Source organism: Hesperophylax consimilis, chromosome 19 (genome assembly GCF_061612785.1).
Source record: "Hesperophylax consimilis isolate HC1 chromosome 19, BYU_Hcon_1.0, whole genome shotgun sequence".
NCBI lineage: Eukaryota > Metazoa > Arthropoda > Insecta > Trichoptera > Limnephilidae > Hesperophylax > Hesperophylax consimilis.
Window position 1 is genome coordinate 2,244,242 of NC_142854.1, and position 14,123 is coordinate 2,258,364.

A 14,123-nucleotide genomic window follows, 5' to 3' on the forward strand; every position below is an offset into this window, starting at 1 on the left:
AATCCCTAAAACCTACAATATAAGGTATACCAAGAATATACACATTTTCGGCTTTTATCTTCCTCTTGGCCCCATAGTAAGCGTTCAAAGACTGTTTGAAAGGCAGTTCTGTAAATACGAATATTAGAGGAAGCTCGCTAATATTTAAAAACAATATTAATTAAGTGAAAATATTTAATATAACACGACTCGTTTGAAATAGAGCAAAAATCTCTCTACAGAAGCTTTAGTTGCATTTAAAGATACACTGTGATTTTTTTCATGCTTATAACATATTAAATAACAGAACAAAAAGTGTTTTTAATAATTTTCGGATCTTCTTACTTTGCGATTTTTTCTTTCGAGGGAATTTCTTATAATTAACGTTTCGGCATTACAAATGTATAGATATTATCTTCAAAAATAACATATAGTTTTTTTAGAAAATAAAAATTTAATTTTAATTTTAGTTAACGAGAAACTTGTTATAACTCGGTAGAAATTGGGTATGCTTAAGGTTCCAAGTAAGTATTAAAAAAAGAAGAAGATGGTTTGAAAGGGAGATACATCAATACGAATGTAGGAGGGAGCGCGCTAATATTAAAAAAAACGATATTAACTAAGCGAAAAATTTAAAGGTACACTGTGATTTTTTTCATACCCATAACATATGAAATAACAGAACAAAATTTGTTAATATGTGTTATTGGAAAACGGATTAAAGCTCAGTAGTAAGTGTTCAAAGATTATTTGAAATGGAGATACGTCAATACGAATGTTAGAGGGAGCGCGCTAATATTAAAAAAACGGTAATATTAATGAAATAGAGCAAAAATCTCTTGACTTTTAGTTGCATTTAAAGATACACTGTGATTTTTTTTTCATGCCTATAACATTATTAAATAACAGAATTGTTTTTAATGATTTTCGGGGCTTACTTAACGATGTTTTTCTTTAGAGGAAATTTCACATAATTACCGTTTCGGCTCTACAAATGTATTGATATTATCTTCAAAAACAAAATTTTTTCAAGTACTTAAAAACTTAAAGTGTTGAAGAGAATTATTTATTTATTTATTTATTATTCATTAACGCCCTATCGGTCTTTTACATGGTAAATTGACAATATATGTATGTAAGTGTAACATAATACATGGATAAAATAGCAAAACTAAATACAAAAAAATTAAAATCGAATCATAATACTAAGATGAACATAAATCTAAATAAAGTAATATTGTAAATAAAGCAAAGTTTCAATTATAAAGTATGCATGTACATTGTACATTCGTATATGCATATAATTATTCATGTTTGTTGCAAAACCAGTAAGACTGAAAACAGTAAAATAATTTACTCGTAAGGTAATTAGAACATAAATATATATAATATACTGATATGTATTATAAAACATATGTTTAAAAAAAGAAGAAAAGTAATGTCTGTTGTATCTATAGAGAAAAAACTAATAAGTAATGGCAAAATACCAACGCCGTAATTAATATTTAATTTAAATAATAGTACTTGAAATGGTAAAGTAAATCAAGGTACAATATACATATCAAGTATGACCGTACATGCATACAGTCATTAAAATCCGTCCAAAAAATAAATAACAAATAAACTAAGGAGTATGTGAGTTAAACGTTGGAAGGTATAGAGACAAGACTTTTTTTTTAAAGCTAATAAATAATACAAGTTAATAACTAGCAAATAGGTCTGAAATTAGTTAATATGTTATAAAATATTACACTCACTGTGTCAATCACACATAGAATAGAGAATTACAGTTTGGGGTAATACTTCTTAGGTAATGTGTACGAATAATAATCTTTAAAATAAATTTCTGAAACTTCCTCTTTCACAGACTGAATAGAACTTTCACTGACTTATCTTTGAAAATTAATCATTTGTTCAAATTCTATGAAACAATTAATTTACAATTCTTTATTATAACAGATGTATAATTTCTTGTATTTGTACTTACCGTACCTACTGTGTACTATTACTTATTATCCTGTTATTTATTTTTTAACTTCTTAAGATTAACTGGTGATATTTCCAATTATTTTAAGATATTGGCGACACAGCCGGTACAGACTTTTTGGGATCATCTGTTTAGTGCGTTTGAACATAAACAGGAAACTTTGAAATAATCATTGGCCGAGAAACTCTGGCATAAACAACGCGGTATTCAAGATTTATTTTCAATCCCCTTGTAAAACGGTTACGTAAAAATGTGTTAATATAATCAGAATTTCTCCGTCAATCAACTCGACATTAAATAACTGGAATGAAGCCGTCTCCTGTTTTTATTTTGGTAAAAAATATAATATGCAAAGCGTTATAAACGACAATAAAATCAGTTTTTCTATATCTCCGAAAATGACGAAGATTTGAGCTATAAAAGTGAACTTTAGTAAAACGTATGCAATGATGTCTAGACACGATTCTTACCTAAAAACAACACAACACGCTTCTCGGTCGGCCGCAAATATCAACTTTTAACAAAACAAAATATATGAAAATAGGCACAAAACGCATAACACAGACTTAAAATTGACAAATAATGATGAAAAAATTGAAAAGTAAATGAAATTAAATACCTGGGTGTAATACTCGATTCAAAACTCACTTTCACAGCAAATTTTGAATATGTGCTAAAGAAGGTATCAAAAAAAGTCAATTTTGTTAGAAGATTAAGAAATAAACTAAATGGAAGCAGCTCATTTATAAAACTATAGTTGCTCCACATTTAGATTATTGCTCTACTATGTTATATTTGGCCAATGAAGGAAATTTGAACAAACTAGATGTTCTACAGAATAGGCTATGAGATGTATACTGGGAAAAGGCAAATACGCAAGCATTAATCAAATGAGAGAGCAACTAAATTGGATTCCAATAAAAAAGAAACTGTTATTTAATGTGTTAATTTTTGTGCATAAAGTCATGAACAACCAAATGCCAAAATATTTTAAGGATGAAATCGTTTTTATTAGAGATGTTCAAAATTACGAAACCAGAAATGTAAGTAGAATTAGATTGACACATATGAAGAAATCAAAATCACAGAACTGCCTAATGTACAAAGGACTTAAGATGTATAATGAAATGCCCGAAAGTCTGAAGAATGAATGTATTTAAAAAGAAATGTTATGTTTATTGTAAAAATATTTTAAGTGTCAAAATGAAATATTATCTTGTTTATATTAGTTTATATTCAAATGTTGTATAAACTAACTCAATAAATAATAAAAATAAAACTTTTTGATGGGTTGTACATCATTAAAAAGCTATGACGTGCTTTAAAAGCTATGCTTTGCATTGATTCAAACGCTATGATGAGCTTTTAAATCTTAGATGTTCTCTCGAAACGCTAGTAATAGTAAAACTTTGCAGATTTTACGTATTACAATATCTTTCATACTCCTTCATGTGCATACTGTGTATTTTGCTAATATAATAAAGTTTGTTAACATGATTATAAAAATAAACATAAACACTTTGTTTTTATTGTTAGTCTGTAATTGAAATGATTATGGTGTGTTTTGTAAACTACCCAAACATTTAATTTGGTCACTAGAAAAAACACAATATTTTTTGCAAAGCTTTTCATGAATAAAATCAATCATCCCTCAAAGTTTTGCGGTTTCAGCGTGAAAACGACATATATACTTTAATATATACAGGATGAAGTCAATATTATGCAAGTAAATAAGATCAAGGTAATGAAACTAGGAGTCACTGGACTGGCCTGTGTTTTCTAATGATGAACAATTGGCAGTACTTACAATAACACAACAGAAAGCGACCTTGAGGTTATTGAATACCTTTGTTAATTAAAAAAATATATATACGATTTTTAGCTCATGACGTCACTAATATGACGTCACAATTTAATTTAATTTTTTTTATTTTTTATTTGAAAATTTCGAATTTTGTTTTTATTAGTGCCAGGAGTTTTTAGAGAGTGGTTTGAATGGTATAAGAAGTCGGGGACGCCTGAGAAAGGCATTATCAATAGCGAAACATTGCGGGGTCGACTAGTTAGACTAGTATACAAATGTTATAAAAACGTGGATTACAACCAATGATCCTTCTATTTTTTACCTACTGTAACTTCTGTACAAATTTATACCGACTTACTAATTGTTACACACCGGTTCAACTTGCTGGTGTGGTAAAGTGTGGCCTTGAGCCTGGTTTAGGACCGTTTTAACCAAACAAACGTAATGATAATAAGTGAAGTTTTTCACTGTTCTCACTTATTACCATCAACCACTGTTCGTTTATAGGGGTCAATATTTACTTTAACTGGTTTTTGTATTGTAATTGTAATCCGAAATGAGTTTTTTTTAAACTTACTTTGAATGATATATTATAAATATTATTGTTATTATTTTTTAATGTATTATCCTCCAAGAGTCGCACCGGCAGACCAACTTTAAAGTTTACTAAACGTCAATTCTCACTACAAAGTAGTTTCGTGTGTGTACCCGATGACGTTGGGTTTGTTCTATTAGGATTCTAGACTAGTAGGTGTACAGGGCAGTACAGTATGTCTCACATAGTAAATATCTGACACGGTCGCTACAATGGGAGAACGCTGTGAGAGCATTCCGGACTATGTATTAATTTATTTATTGATTTTCACTGTACATAAATAATAATTTTACACATAAAAATCAATCTCACTAGGACTAATAGCCTATATCGCGGTTAAAAATTGAGTGAAGGAAACATGAAGTAATCACTACATACATAAACACAAAGTATTACAAGAAGACCGATTAAAAAAGTGTTAAATTAGTGGCCAGATGGTTACTTTGAGAGTGCATTGTAACAATATTTAAACCATAAATAATTTATTACTTATTATTCCCAACAAGAAATAAAGTATAACTATGATACTCTGTTTTTAGCAAATGGAAATAACATAATAACATTCAATGTACCTGCGCGTTTAACACGCTCTTGTGTCCTGTTCAGGGTTGATCAAAGCAAAACGAACTCTAAGCAGAATTATTTTATGCCTCTATTGTTTATATCTCTATTAAGATTTGATTTATATCAACAACCTCTCTCCATGACTATAAATGTATTGATAAATGTTTTGTTTTCTAAATTTTTCGTTTTATATAATCTTTTGTTTTGTATCAATTTTTTAATTCATATTCCTTTATCACAAATTTAAATAACTTATTCCATATTATGCTCTCTCAGTTAAAGTAATAAGGAGGAAATCCATAATTGGTTTTATTTTACTATGCAATACTTATGTACAAACTGATTAAATGTAAACTGTCGATTTCCCGAAAATGAATAAATAAATAAATAAAAAAAATCTGACAAAAATGGAACAAATTATGGCAACCCTCTGTCAACACAATTGGAATTATTTAATATAACCTGGAAGAATATTAAAGACAAAAGCACAGCCACAAAATTCTAGTAGCGCGGATTTATTGTGTTCTTTCTGCAAATTTGATCTTCAAAGTATTTGAGATATATAGACCCGGTATATCAGTCAGTCCGTATCCTCGCTATGTGCGACATTTCTCGATTGGGCTAATTCGGCCGCTTAAGCCTTGGTAAGCCGCAGACTAGTTCCCTTTTAAGACACCGCGGCGCTAGCAGTAACAAATGACAAATATGACATTTACGTGATTAATTACGTAAGTAAATTGCATAATTTTATCAGTATGGAGTATTATATTCATCGAGCGATGAAGGATGTTGATGTTATTAATTAATAATCAATCTAAAATAGACAAATAGTCTGGTAAGGTATTAAAAGAGGGATCCGCGTTCTTGCAGTGTTTTCAGCGGTTTGTTCGTCATATTTTCATGAATATGCATGACTCCAGCAAAAAAATACTATTTAAAATTCAATCAGCATCATGCATTGTTGATCGAATGCATTTTCTGCCGAGTTTCAGATCGATCGGATGTCGGGAAATAATTTTCACTTAAAATATTTGCATTAATTAATTCATTCATTCCCAAAAACAAAAGTGAAATCCAATACATAATATAATAATCACTTACTAACCTTCCTGCGGGATTTCGGCATCCCACTCTGCGGGATTACGATCCCCAACTCTAGTGTAAAAAATATTTTATTTTATTTTTCCTTTTGTTTACATTATTTGTCACAATATGTTTTTTCCTCTTATCTTCAAAACAGCTGACGGTGATAAGCAATAACCTTGAAGTATATATTAATAATAATAGTTATGTACATATCAATGAACAGATAACTTCTAGAAGTGTGGTATACCTACAACACTAGTAGTTCTGTAAACAGTAGACCTCGCGTCAAAAAGTGTGTTTCTAATTTTCTCTTCTCTTTTCTATTATCCACTATAGTGATCGCGTCAAGAAATGAAATTTGAGTTAAGTGATTGACGTTCGAGTTAAAAAAATCATACCCTTAAATTTTGATAGCGAGACATATAAACTGATTATAGTGCCATATAGCCGATGAATTCACCTATACCGTTTACCCTACATTTTTTGGATTTATAAAAAAATTTAAAAAAATCGTAAATGCCCGAATTGTGGCATATTATGGCGTGCGATCACGACATTTTGCAAACTCTACATAATATGCCGAGAATCACTCGAGTGGTTATATATACTAAAATAATGTCGCTATCCGCGTCTGTCTGTCTGTCTGTGCGTTTAGTTCTTCTAAACTAGGCAACGGATGTTTATGGTGTTTTCACTATCATTTACAGAATTTATTCCGGGAGGTTTATTTATTTTTATTATTTTTTTATTGTTTAACTTATAACATTGTTACATTGTACATAATTTTAGGTAATAATTGGTAATAGTGTAAAACATATGTAATTGAATTTCTACTCCAATGAAGAGTGCTAGCTCTTGAGCTTGGCGTAGGAGTTATTTGACAATTATTTCATGTTTATATCAGTAATTAACATAAATACAGTACAATAAATATAAACTTAAAAGAGGATTGTGACGTTAATTTTGGTTGTAACATGAATTGAAGTTATAACATTTGATAGGTGATATTAATTTTTTTAAAGATAAATTTGACCTTCTTTTTGAATAAAATAAAATCTGGTATTTTTTTCACTTCTTCGGGAAGACTATTAAAATATCTTATGCCTTTGTAAATGTAATTATTGTGCATTTGTTGTGTTGAAAATAGAGGAATTTGGATGTTAAAATTATGCCTTAAGGATGAGTTAAATTTATGTTTTTTTATTACAGTTTCTTTATATATTTGTAATATTGCATCTTTTTTATAGAGGTCTTCAATTTTTGGTACTTCGAAAATTTTGAACAGTGACGCTGAAGAGAATGTTGGTATTTTTTTCTAAATTACTTTATTATATTTAATATATCCATATTATATTTAAAGAAAGTAGAAAAAAGTCGATGTTTTGTAATCAGGTAGTAAAAAACATATTTCAACGCGCTTACATTGCTAACGCTGGCTAAACCTTATGAGGTACATCAAAACAATGTACTACGGAATTGTATATCTTGAAAAGGCCTACAGAAAAGTCCTGGTTGGTAAATGTCTAACTCCTAAGGACCCTAAGGACTCCTACCTCCCCAGCAACGCCGGATAGCTAATAAATCAAAACCCAAATTTCCTCTGAAATCATATTTGCAAGTAGATACTTAAATAACTACCTAATGTAATTGCATAAATATATGTGCATTTAAGAATGTTGTGTGCTTTGAGTGTGTGTGTTGACTGTGTTATATCTTTATGTGTTATGACTATGTATTTGTATTGCTGTCACTTGAAATGTTATTATTCTGTATCTTTTTTCTGGCTATGTTGTGGCTTCTCGTTATACTAGTATGTGTGATTCAGTGTTACAATTAATATTGTGGGCTCAAATCAAAATCAAATTGATCTGCTGACTAAGTGCATTGGAAATTTAGCGGGTCCAAAGAAACGTAACTACCTCAATGACAACTCTTTGTTCAAAAATACTCTCAGTATCGCCCTGGTGAAAGACTACCATTCAGAATTGAAACGTTGCTTGAAATTGCTTTAGCCGTGTTTGGTGACCAGTTTTTTATACTTGTACTCACCTTCCTCTCCACATCTCCTTCCATTCCCCAATACCTTCAGCCTCCCAACATATCCCAATTGGGGATGCCATAGTCTCACTGGCTCCAGACGGTTGGGGGCATTTGAGAGTCTTTGGCAGTATTCACATTAAAAAGTTAGCTATTAAAAGGTTAGGTACCATAATATTGATATTTCGGTTTTGCTCATGGGAACTCTGGCGGGATATAGTCTCCGACATGGCCACCATCTTAAACCGCAAACGGAACGTACAAAAATTTCTACAGACTTACAAAATGCCAAACGGGCAAGTTAAAACAGTACTTAGCTACGTAATGTCACTAATAAATGTTATTATATTGATTTCGCAGCAAAATTATATCGTCAATTTATCCCTCAGACCGGCCAATGAGCAATTTCACAGGAAGTGAGCACAAACTGTGCTTACTCCATGCAAACGGACACGCCACAAAACAAGTCTATCGGTGGTACTTGAATACAAACTGGGATGAGTGGTTTATAGTTAGATACTATTTATTTCAAGAAAATAAATCAATTATTTTTGACAGATAACCCTGGATAAAGCTATTAACCTATCTAGCACGCTTTGACTCGCTGAGCGAAATAGCCAATATTTTCGTATAATTATAATTGAAAGGTCGGTTGCTACGGTTACAATTAATTATAACACTAAATAATTTTTTTAAAACGTTTTTTCGGACGGATTGTGAATTTGAACAATTGAACAAATTAATGAATCAACTAGCCCATAATGATAATATAATAAGAACCAAATTAATAAGAACCAAATAATATTATTAATAAGAACCAAATTCATTTTTAGAAAACGAATTTTATAAAATATATTATGATAAAACTATACTAACAGACCGAACGATTAGTCATAATAGACCCGATATAGTTTTACATGACAAAATTAAAAAAAAAAATTATATCCTTGATGTCGCTATGGGGCCGTTCAAGTATTACGTAAGCAGATTTATTACAATTATTTACCCCCTCTTCCCCCTTGTCATCAAAAGTAAGCAAAGCTCTTACCCCCCCCTCCCATGCTTACGTAAAAATTGGTACCTATATGCATTTTTCTGTTAATGTATTCTGTTTTTATATTGATTCCTAAGCAGCACTTATAAAATAGACTTAGGATAGAGGACTTTAATGCACATAATATTCATTTAAACAAACTTTATTGACACAGTGGGAATCCCCGAATATGTATTCGGTTTTCAAACATAGACAATGTGTGGGTTGCCAATGTTTAAAAAAAATAACTACTGCTGAGCAGTGCTGACGTAATCACTATCTCGACCCCCCCACCCCCCATGTCATCAAAAATAAGCAAAGCAAAGACCCCCCTGCCCCCCTATAGTGCTTACATAATACTTGAACGGCCCCTATTCCAAATTCCTGTAATATTCAAAAATCTGTTAATGAAAAAATAAGAAAATACACAGATTTAGAAAATGAAATAAAAAGAATTTTGCGTTCTCAGACTATAAAAATATTACCATTCGTTATTTCGGCTACTGGCATTATACCTAGCTCTCTCATTAAAAATTTAGCCGTATTAGATCTATCAAAAAATTTATATATAAAGATGCAAAAGTCGGTCATTTTGAATACATGTAGGATAACGAAAGATTTTTTAAATATTTATGTTGAGGGATCAGTAGGATTTATAGGCCCTGTTAGAAGTTCTACCGAGCCGAACCCTCTGATATGAAAATATCTGGAGTCGGTGAATTATTTTCCCATTTGATCTCTGGTGAGTTGACGTGTTGTTCTTGTATTGTTTTGTATTTATTTTGCTTATATAATGCACTCGCATAATGTTGATTGACCAGATGATCATTTGTGGAAAAGTGTGTGGAAGGGCTTAGTTTTTCCTATGGGGAAGATTTAACCCGGACATAAAATCGGAAATAAAAAAATTTAATAGATCTTTCACAAAACGATTTGTTGTTTCACAGAATTTGAACAATTCATAAAATTTCAAAGTTCGTTTACAGGTTCTGTGAAAGTCCTATTCAAGTTCTGTTAGTATATCATTATAGGCTAGTTGCTTGACAGAACTGAAATAAAATAGGACTCTAAAAAAATCTTTCACAAAACTTGAAAATAAATGTTGAAATTCGATGAATTGTTCAAATTCTGCGAAACAACCCGTCCTTAGTTTTCAAGTTCTGTGAAAATTCTATTCAAGTTCTGTAATTATTTCAGTTCTGTGAAGCTACAGTCATATGGTTGTTTAAATAAGAATTTCACTGTACATAGGTACTTGAAAATTAAAGTTAACAATGTATTTAATAATTATGATCACGGTTCTAGGACTATCCTGTAAATACTTGTAAATAATTATATATATATATTTTATTTCTTTAATTAATGAAGGTGATATTAAATATTATACCTAATCTATTTGACCTTTCGGATTTTTCTACAGCTTAAGAAAAAATGTGTTTTTTTTGTGTAATAAAGCAATTCATAAATGACATTCATAAACTTATTATTTTCTGTCACCTCCATGATTGAGATGTTAATTTTTCAGAGGTCGCGGGTTAAAATCTAAGGACAAATAAAAAATGGGTTCTTCCATGTGTTTATATTAACGATGTATTAGCCCTTTCGTATCTAATTTCAGTCTAAAAATAACACCACCCGAGAGTAATGTTATAATACATACAACTCCGTAAATTCAAGTTCCCTATAAGAAAAAGAGCACAAAGTTATCCTTCAAATCACATGTTGTAATTTATCAGCCAACAGCGAGCCCAAAAAGCGTCGCGTCATAAGATACAGAAATGAACTTAAAACCCAACGTACGCGAAATCAACGAAGATAGTTCATTTTGTGGCAAATGTATTGTCGTAATTTGTTGCGGATTTTGCTAGAAAGAAATATAAGATTTTTTCAATTGCTTATTTTATCGATACGCTGCCGTAAAGCTATCTAAAAGGAATTTATATTTTCAATCTGACAAATTAGTATGGTAGCTACTGGCTTTTTCAAAACCCGGCTATATAGTATAGTAGGTATATCAATTGCATTTTAGCTGGACTTAAAGTATATTAACTTTATAATTTTAAACATGTTTCTTTTTTATTCAAATATTATGTAGGTAAGATTTTACATATTTTCAAGAATGATTATGAATGTGGGCGGAAATAGCTATCAGGTACATCAAAAATATGCTTAATTTTCTAGTACGGAATATGCAATCGATTGCCGTTACATAGAGTCTTCCTTTCATGGTATTTTTTTTTAAAATTATTTTTATTTCTATGCTAGAGCAATCCCAATGAGTTACAAAACTCATTGTACGACGAAAAGAACTTACAATACATAGGTGGGAGTTAATAGGTACAATTTTACATTGGTATTTTGATATCAACATTATAAGTTTCATATACGAAATAGTACAAATCGAAAAAGGGAGGTTAAGTAGAACAAACAAGAAGAAACAAAAAAGGTAACAGACACGGATACAAACATAAGCACAGACACAAGGTAGGAGTTTACAAAAAGGTACTAACTCACTAATTTTGGTAAAAATAGATGATGCTCGATTACAAATACAGGGGATAGAAAAGGAGAGAGAAAGAAAGAAACAAAGTACAATACGACAAGAATTACGTATTTTCGTTTTTATGTGTTTTAAAAAAATATTCTTTAAGGCCTTACATTGAATTTTTGGATTATGCTGGCTGTTTTTATACATATCTGGAAGAGTTATAGAGTGTGTAGCAATATAGTTTCTTCTTGATAGAAGCCCAGGTTAAATAAGCCTAGCTATACCATTATTAAAAAATACTGACAAACCGGCCCTTTGTGATCTGGGGTTGGTAATGCGATGTTTGTTATTGAGATTTTTTAAATTTATGCGAAGCTATTATAGAAGTGCGAACAGTCTGAAATTTAATAGTACACCAAAAGTGCTGGCGCTGTGATCGTTTAAAAGGTTTTTAAATGGCAGCACCATGATGGCTGTAGGAAATTGAATGTAAGTTTAAAAAAACCACAGTGATTAAAGTGGATATTTTTTAGTTTAACCAAACAGTGTTAAAAATTATTACATAATTGTACCTTTCGAAAGGATATAATTCTACATCATATTCTAAGACAATTCTATGTTTTTTTACTAATCGTTCTGTGAACAGTATGTAGACCTCGCGTCTTAAGAAGTATGTTTTTCATATTCTCTTATTTTTACTTGTTGACCGCGTGCCATCTTATCCTATTTTAATTGTTTTAAAAAAATATTTTTTTGCAAATTGTACTGTCTTACCAGATCTTGTGTTTATATATTAAAACAGTATATAATCTACCATATGTAGTTTCTCCAGAATAGCTACTTATATTCAAATAAACGTCTTTTTAATGGTATCCGTAAGGATACGCTGGCGTTCATACGGTTAAATCAAAACCAAATTTCTGTCTAAACTCATAAGATTTGAATGTTGGTACTGAAATACCTACCTACTTAATTAATAAACACAACGATTTCACATTCTAAAAAATAAGCTTTTCTGAGCAATGTGCTGCACGGTGGTAAGTATAACTCCGATCGAATGTTGGAACCGAAATATTGTGACGTCATATGATTGCCTAACTATATCCACATAATAAGTAAGCCCCGATTGAGAATTTTATTGTCTATATATTGGCATATCTATGGTTTTATAGGACCAATTTGTTTCATACAAAAGCCCGAAGATATCGATCTAGTGAGTGGTTTATTTATGATGTGCTGTAGCTACATTTTTAAATGTACCAACAGCACAACACACTTACTTGTTTTTTGCAAAATTATGTTTTTGTAAATTGTCTTTTCCCCATAACAGCTATTTACTTATATTCAGAGAAATGATTTTTTGATCGTGCCTATTCGCTACCGTGGCGCTCGACAGGTTAAAGCGATCGTCATCTTGAAACCGGAACCGGAACGTGACAAACACATTTCCAGATACCCATTTTTCCTTGCAAGCGATTTTTAGTATTTCTGAAATAATGTGTGTTTAAAAATAGCCATTTATTAGATGTTTAATCAAAACAAACAAAATCTAATAACAGGTTAAAATTATAAAATTTAAAAATCTTATTTGTTTAAAACGAACTGTCAAACTTGAAAGTGACGAAATTTGAATATGAAGAACAAATTTCGAACAAGTGATTAGCTTGGTGTTGCCAAAGTAGTGATAAAATTAGTACCAATTGAATGAATTTCTAGAATATTATGCAAAGCTCTAATACAAATCGTTTGATTACAATAGTGTGGTAAGAATTTCACTGGAATTTTTCACCTCATTCTATTCCCAGAAGCTGCCAAGAAGAAATGACCACCGTACGAGTAGGAACCATAAACATTTTTTATCGCTAACCGGCTGAATTGTTTTCCATTGATTATAGGTATGTATTTCTGATTATGATGGCAAGAAGCGTGGTTTTTAATCGCGTTAAATTCCGCATTATTCGCTGCTAAACTGTGTGGAGCCGGACTATGGACTAACACATCACCAATTGAAGTTAACATGAATACAAGAAACAGTACAAAAATACAGTAAGGTGTTTATTCAGATCTGGTCACCAAAACACGGCTGAAGCCATTTCAAGCAAGGTTTCGAACTAGTTTAATTTTAACTAGCTCACGTGTACGCGACGTTGCTAGAAATTTCTCTACGTTCTGTAAATATAATATACAGGTATTATATATAAAGGGTTTTCCAATAAGATGTGTTATTTTGAATAGCCCGCTATTTCGGTAGATGTTACTTTTGAAGCTGTCATTTTTTGACATTTGACAAGTAGAAACTACGCCATTAATAAAAATGGAACGACACAAGCTTCAACAACGCATTGAAATTATTAAAATTCACTTGAGTGAATCAAATGCAAATCATCTTGAGTGATGAGGCCCATTTCCACCTCGGTGGCTTCGTCAACAAGCAAAATTGTTGCATCTGGGGCTCGGAAAACCCAAGAGTTATTGTTGAAAAGCCTCTCTTTTCTCAACGTGTGACTGTTTGGTGCGGTTTATGGTCCGGCGGAGTCATTGGACCTTACT

At 31.1% G+C, this 14,123-nt stretch overlaps 1 protein-coding gene across 2 annotated transcripts in view; it reads right to left on the bottom strand.

The window, feature by feature from the left end:
* Positions 1-14,123, bottom strand: part of LOC149414642 (1-acyl-sn-glycerol-3-phosphate acyltransferase alpha-like) — a 55,824-nt gene that overhangs the window by 27,957 nt on the left and 13,744 nt on the right. The window contains exon 1 of one of the 2 annotated variants that reach the window (XM_089643425.1): positions 6,035-6,068. The exons of the other annotated variant lie outside the window; for it this stretch is intronic. Coding sequence (XP_089499551.1) covers positions 6,035-6,055 — 21 coding nt within the window. The 5' untranslated portion in view covers positions 6,056-6,068. Of the gene's footprint in view, positions 1-6,034; positions 6,069-14,123 lie in introns of those variants that run through there. 2 annotated transcript variants of the gene reach the window in all.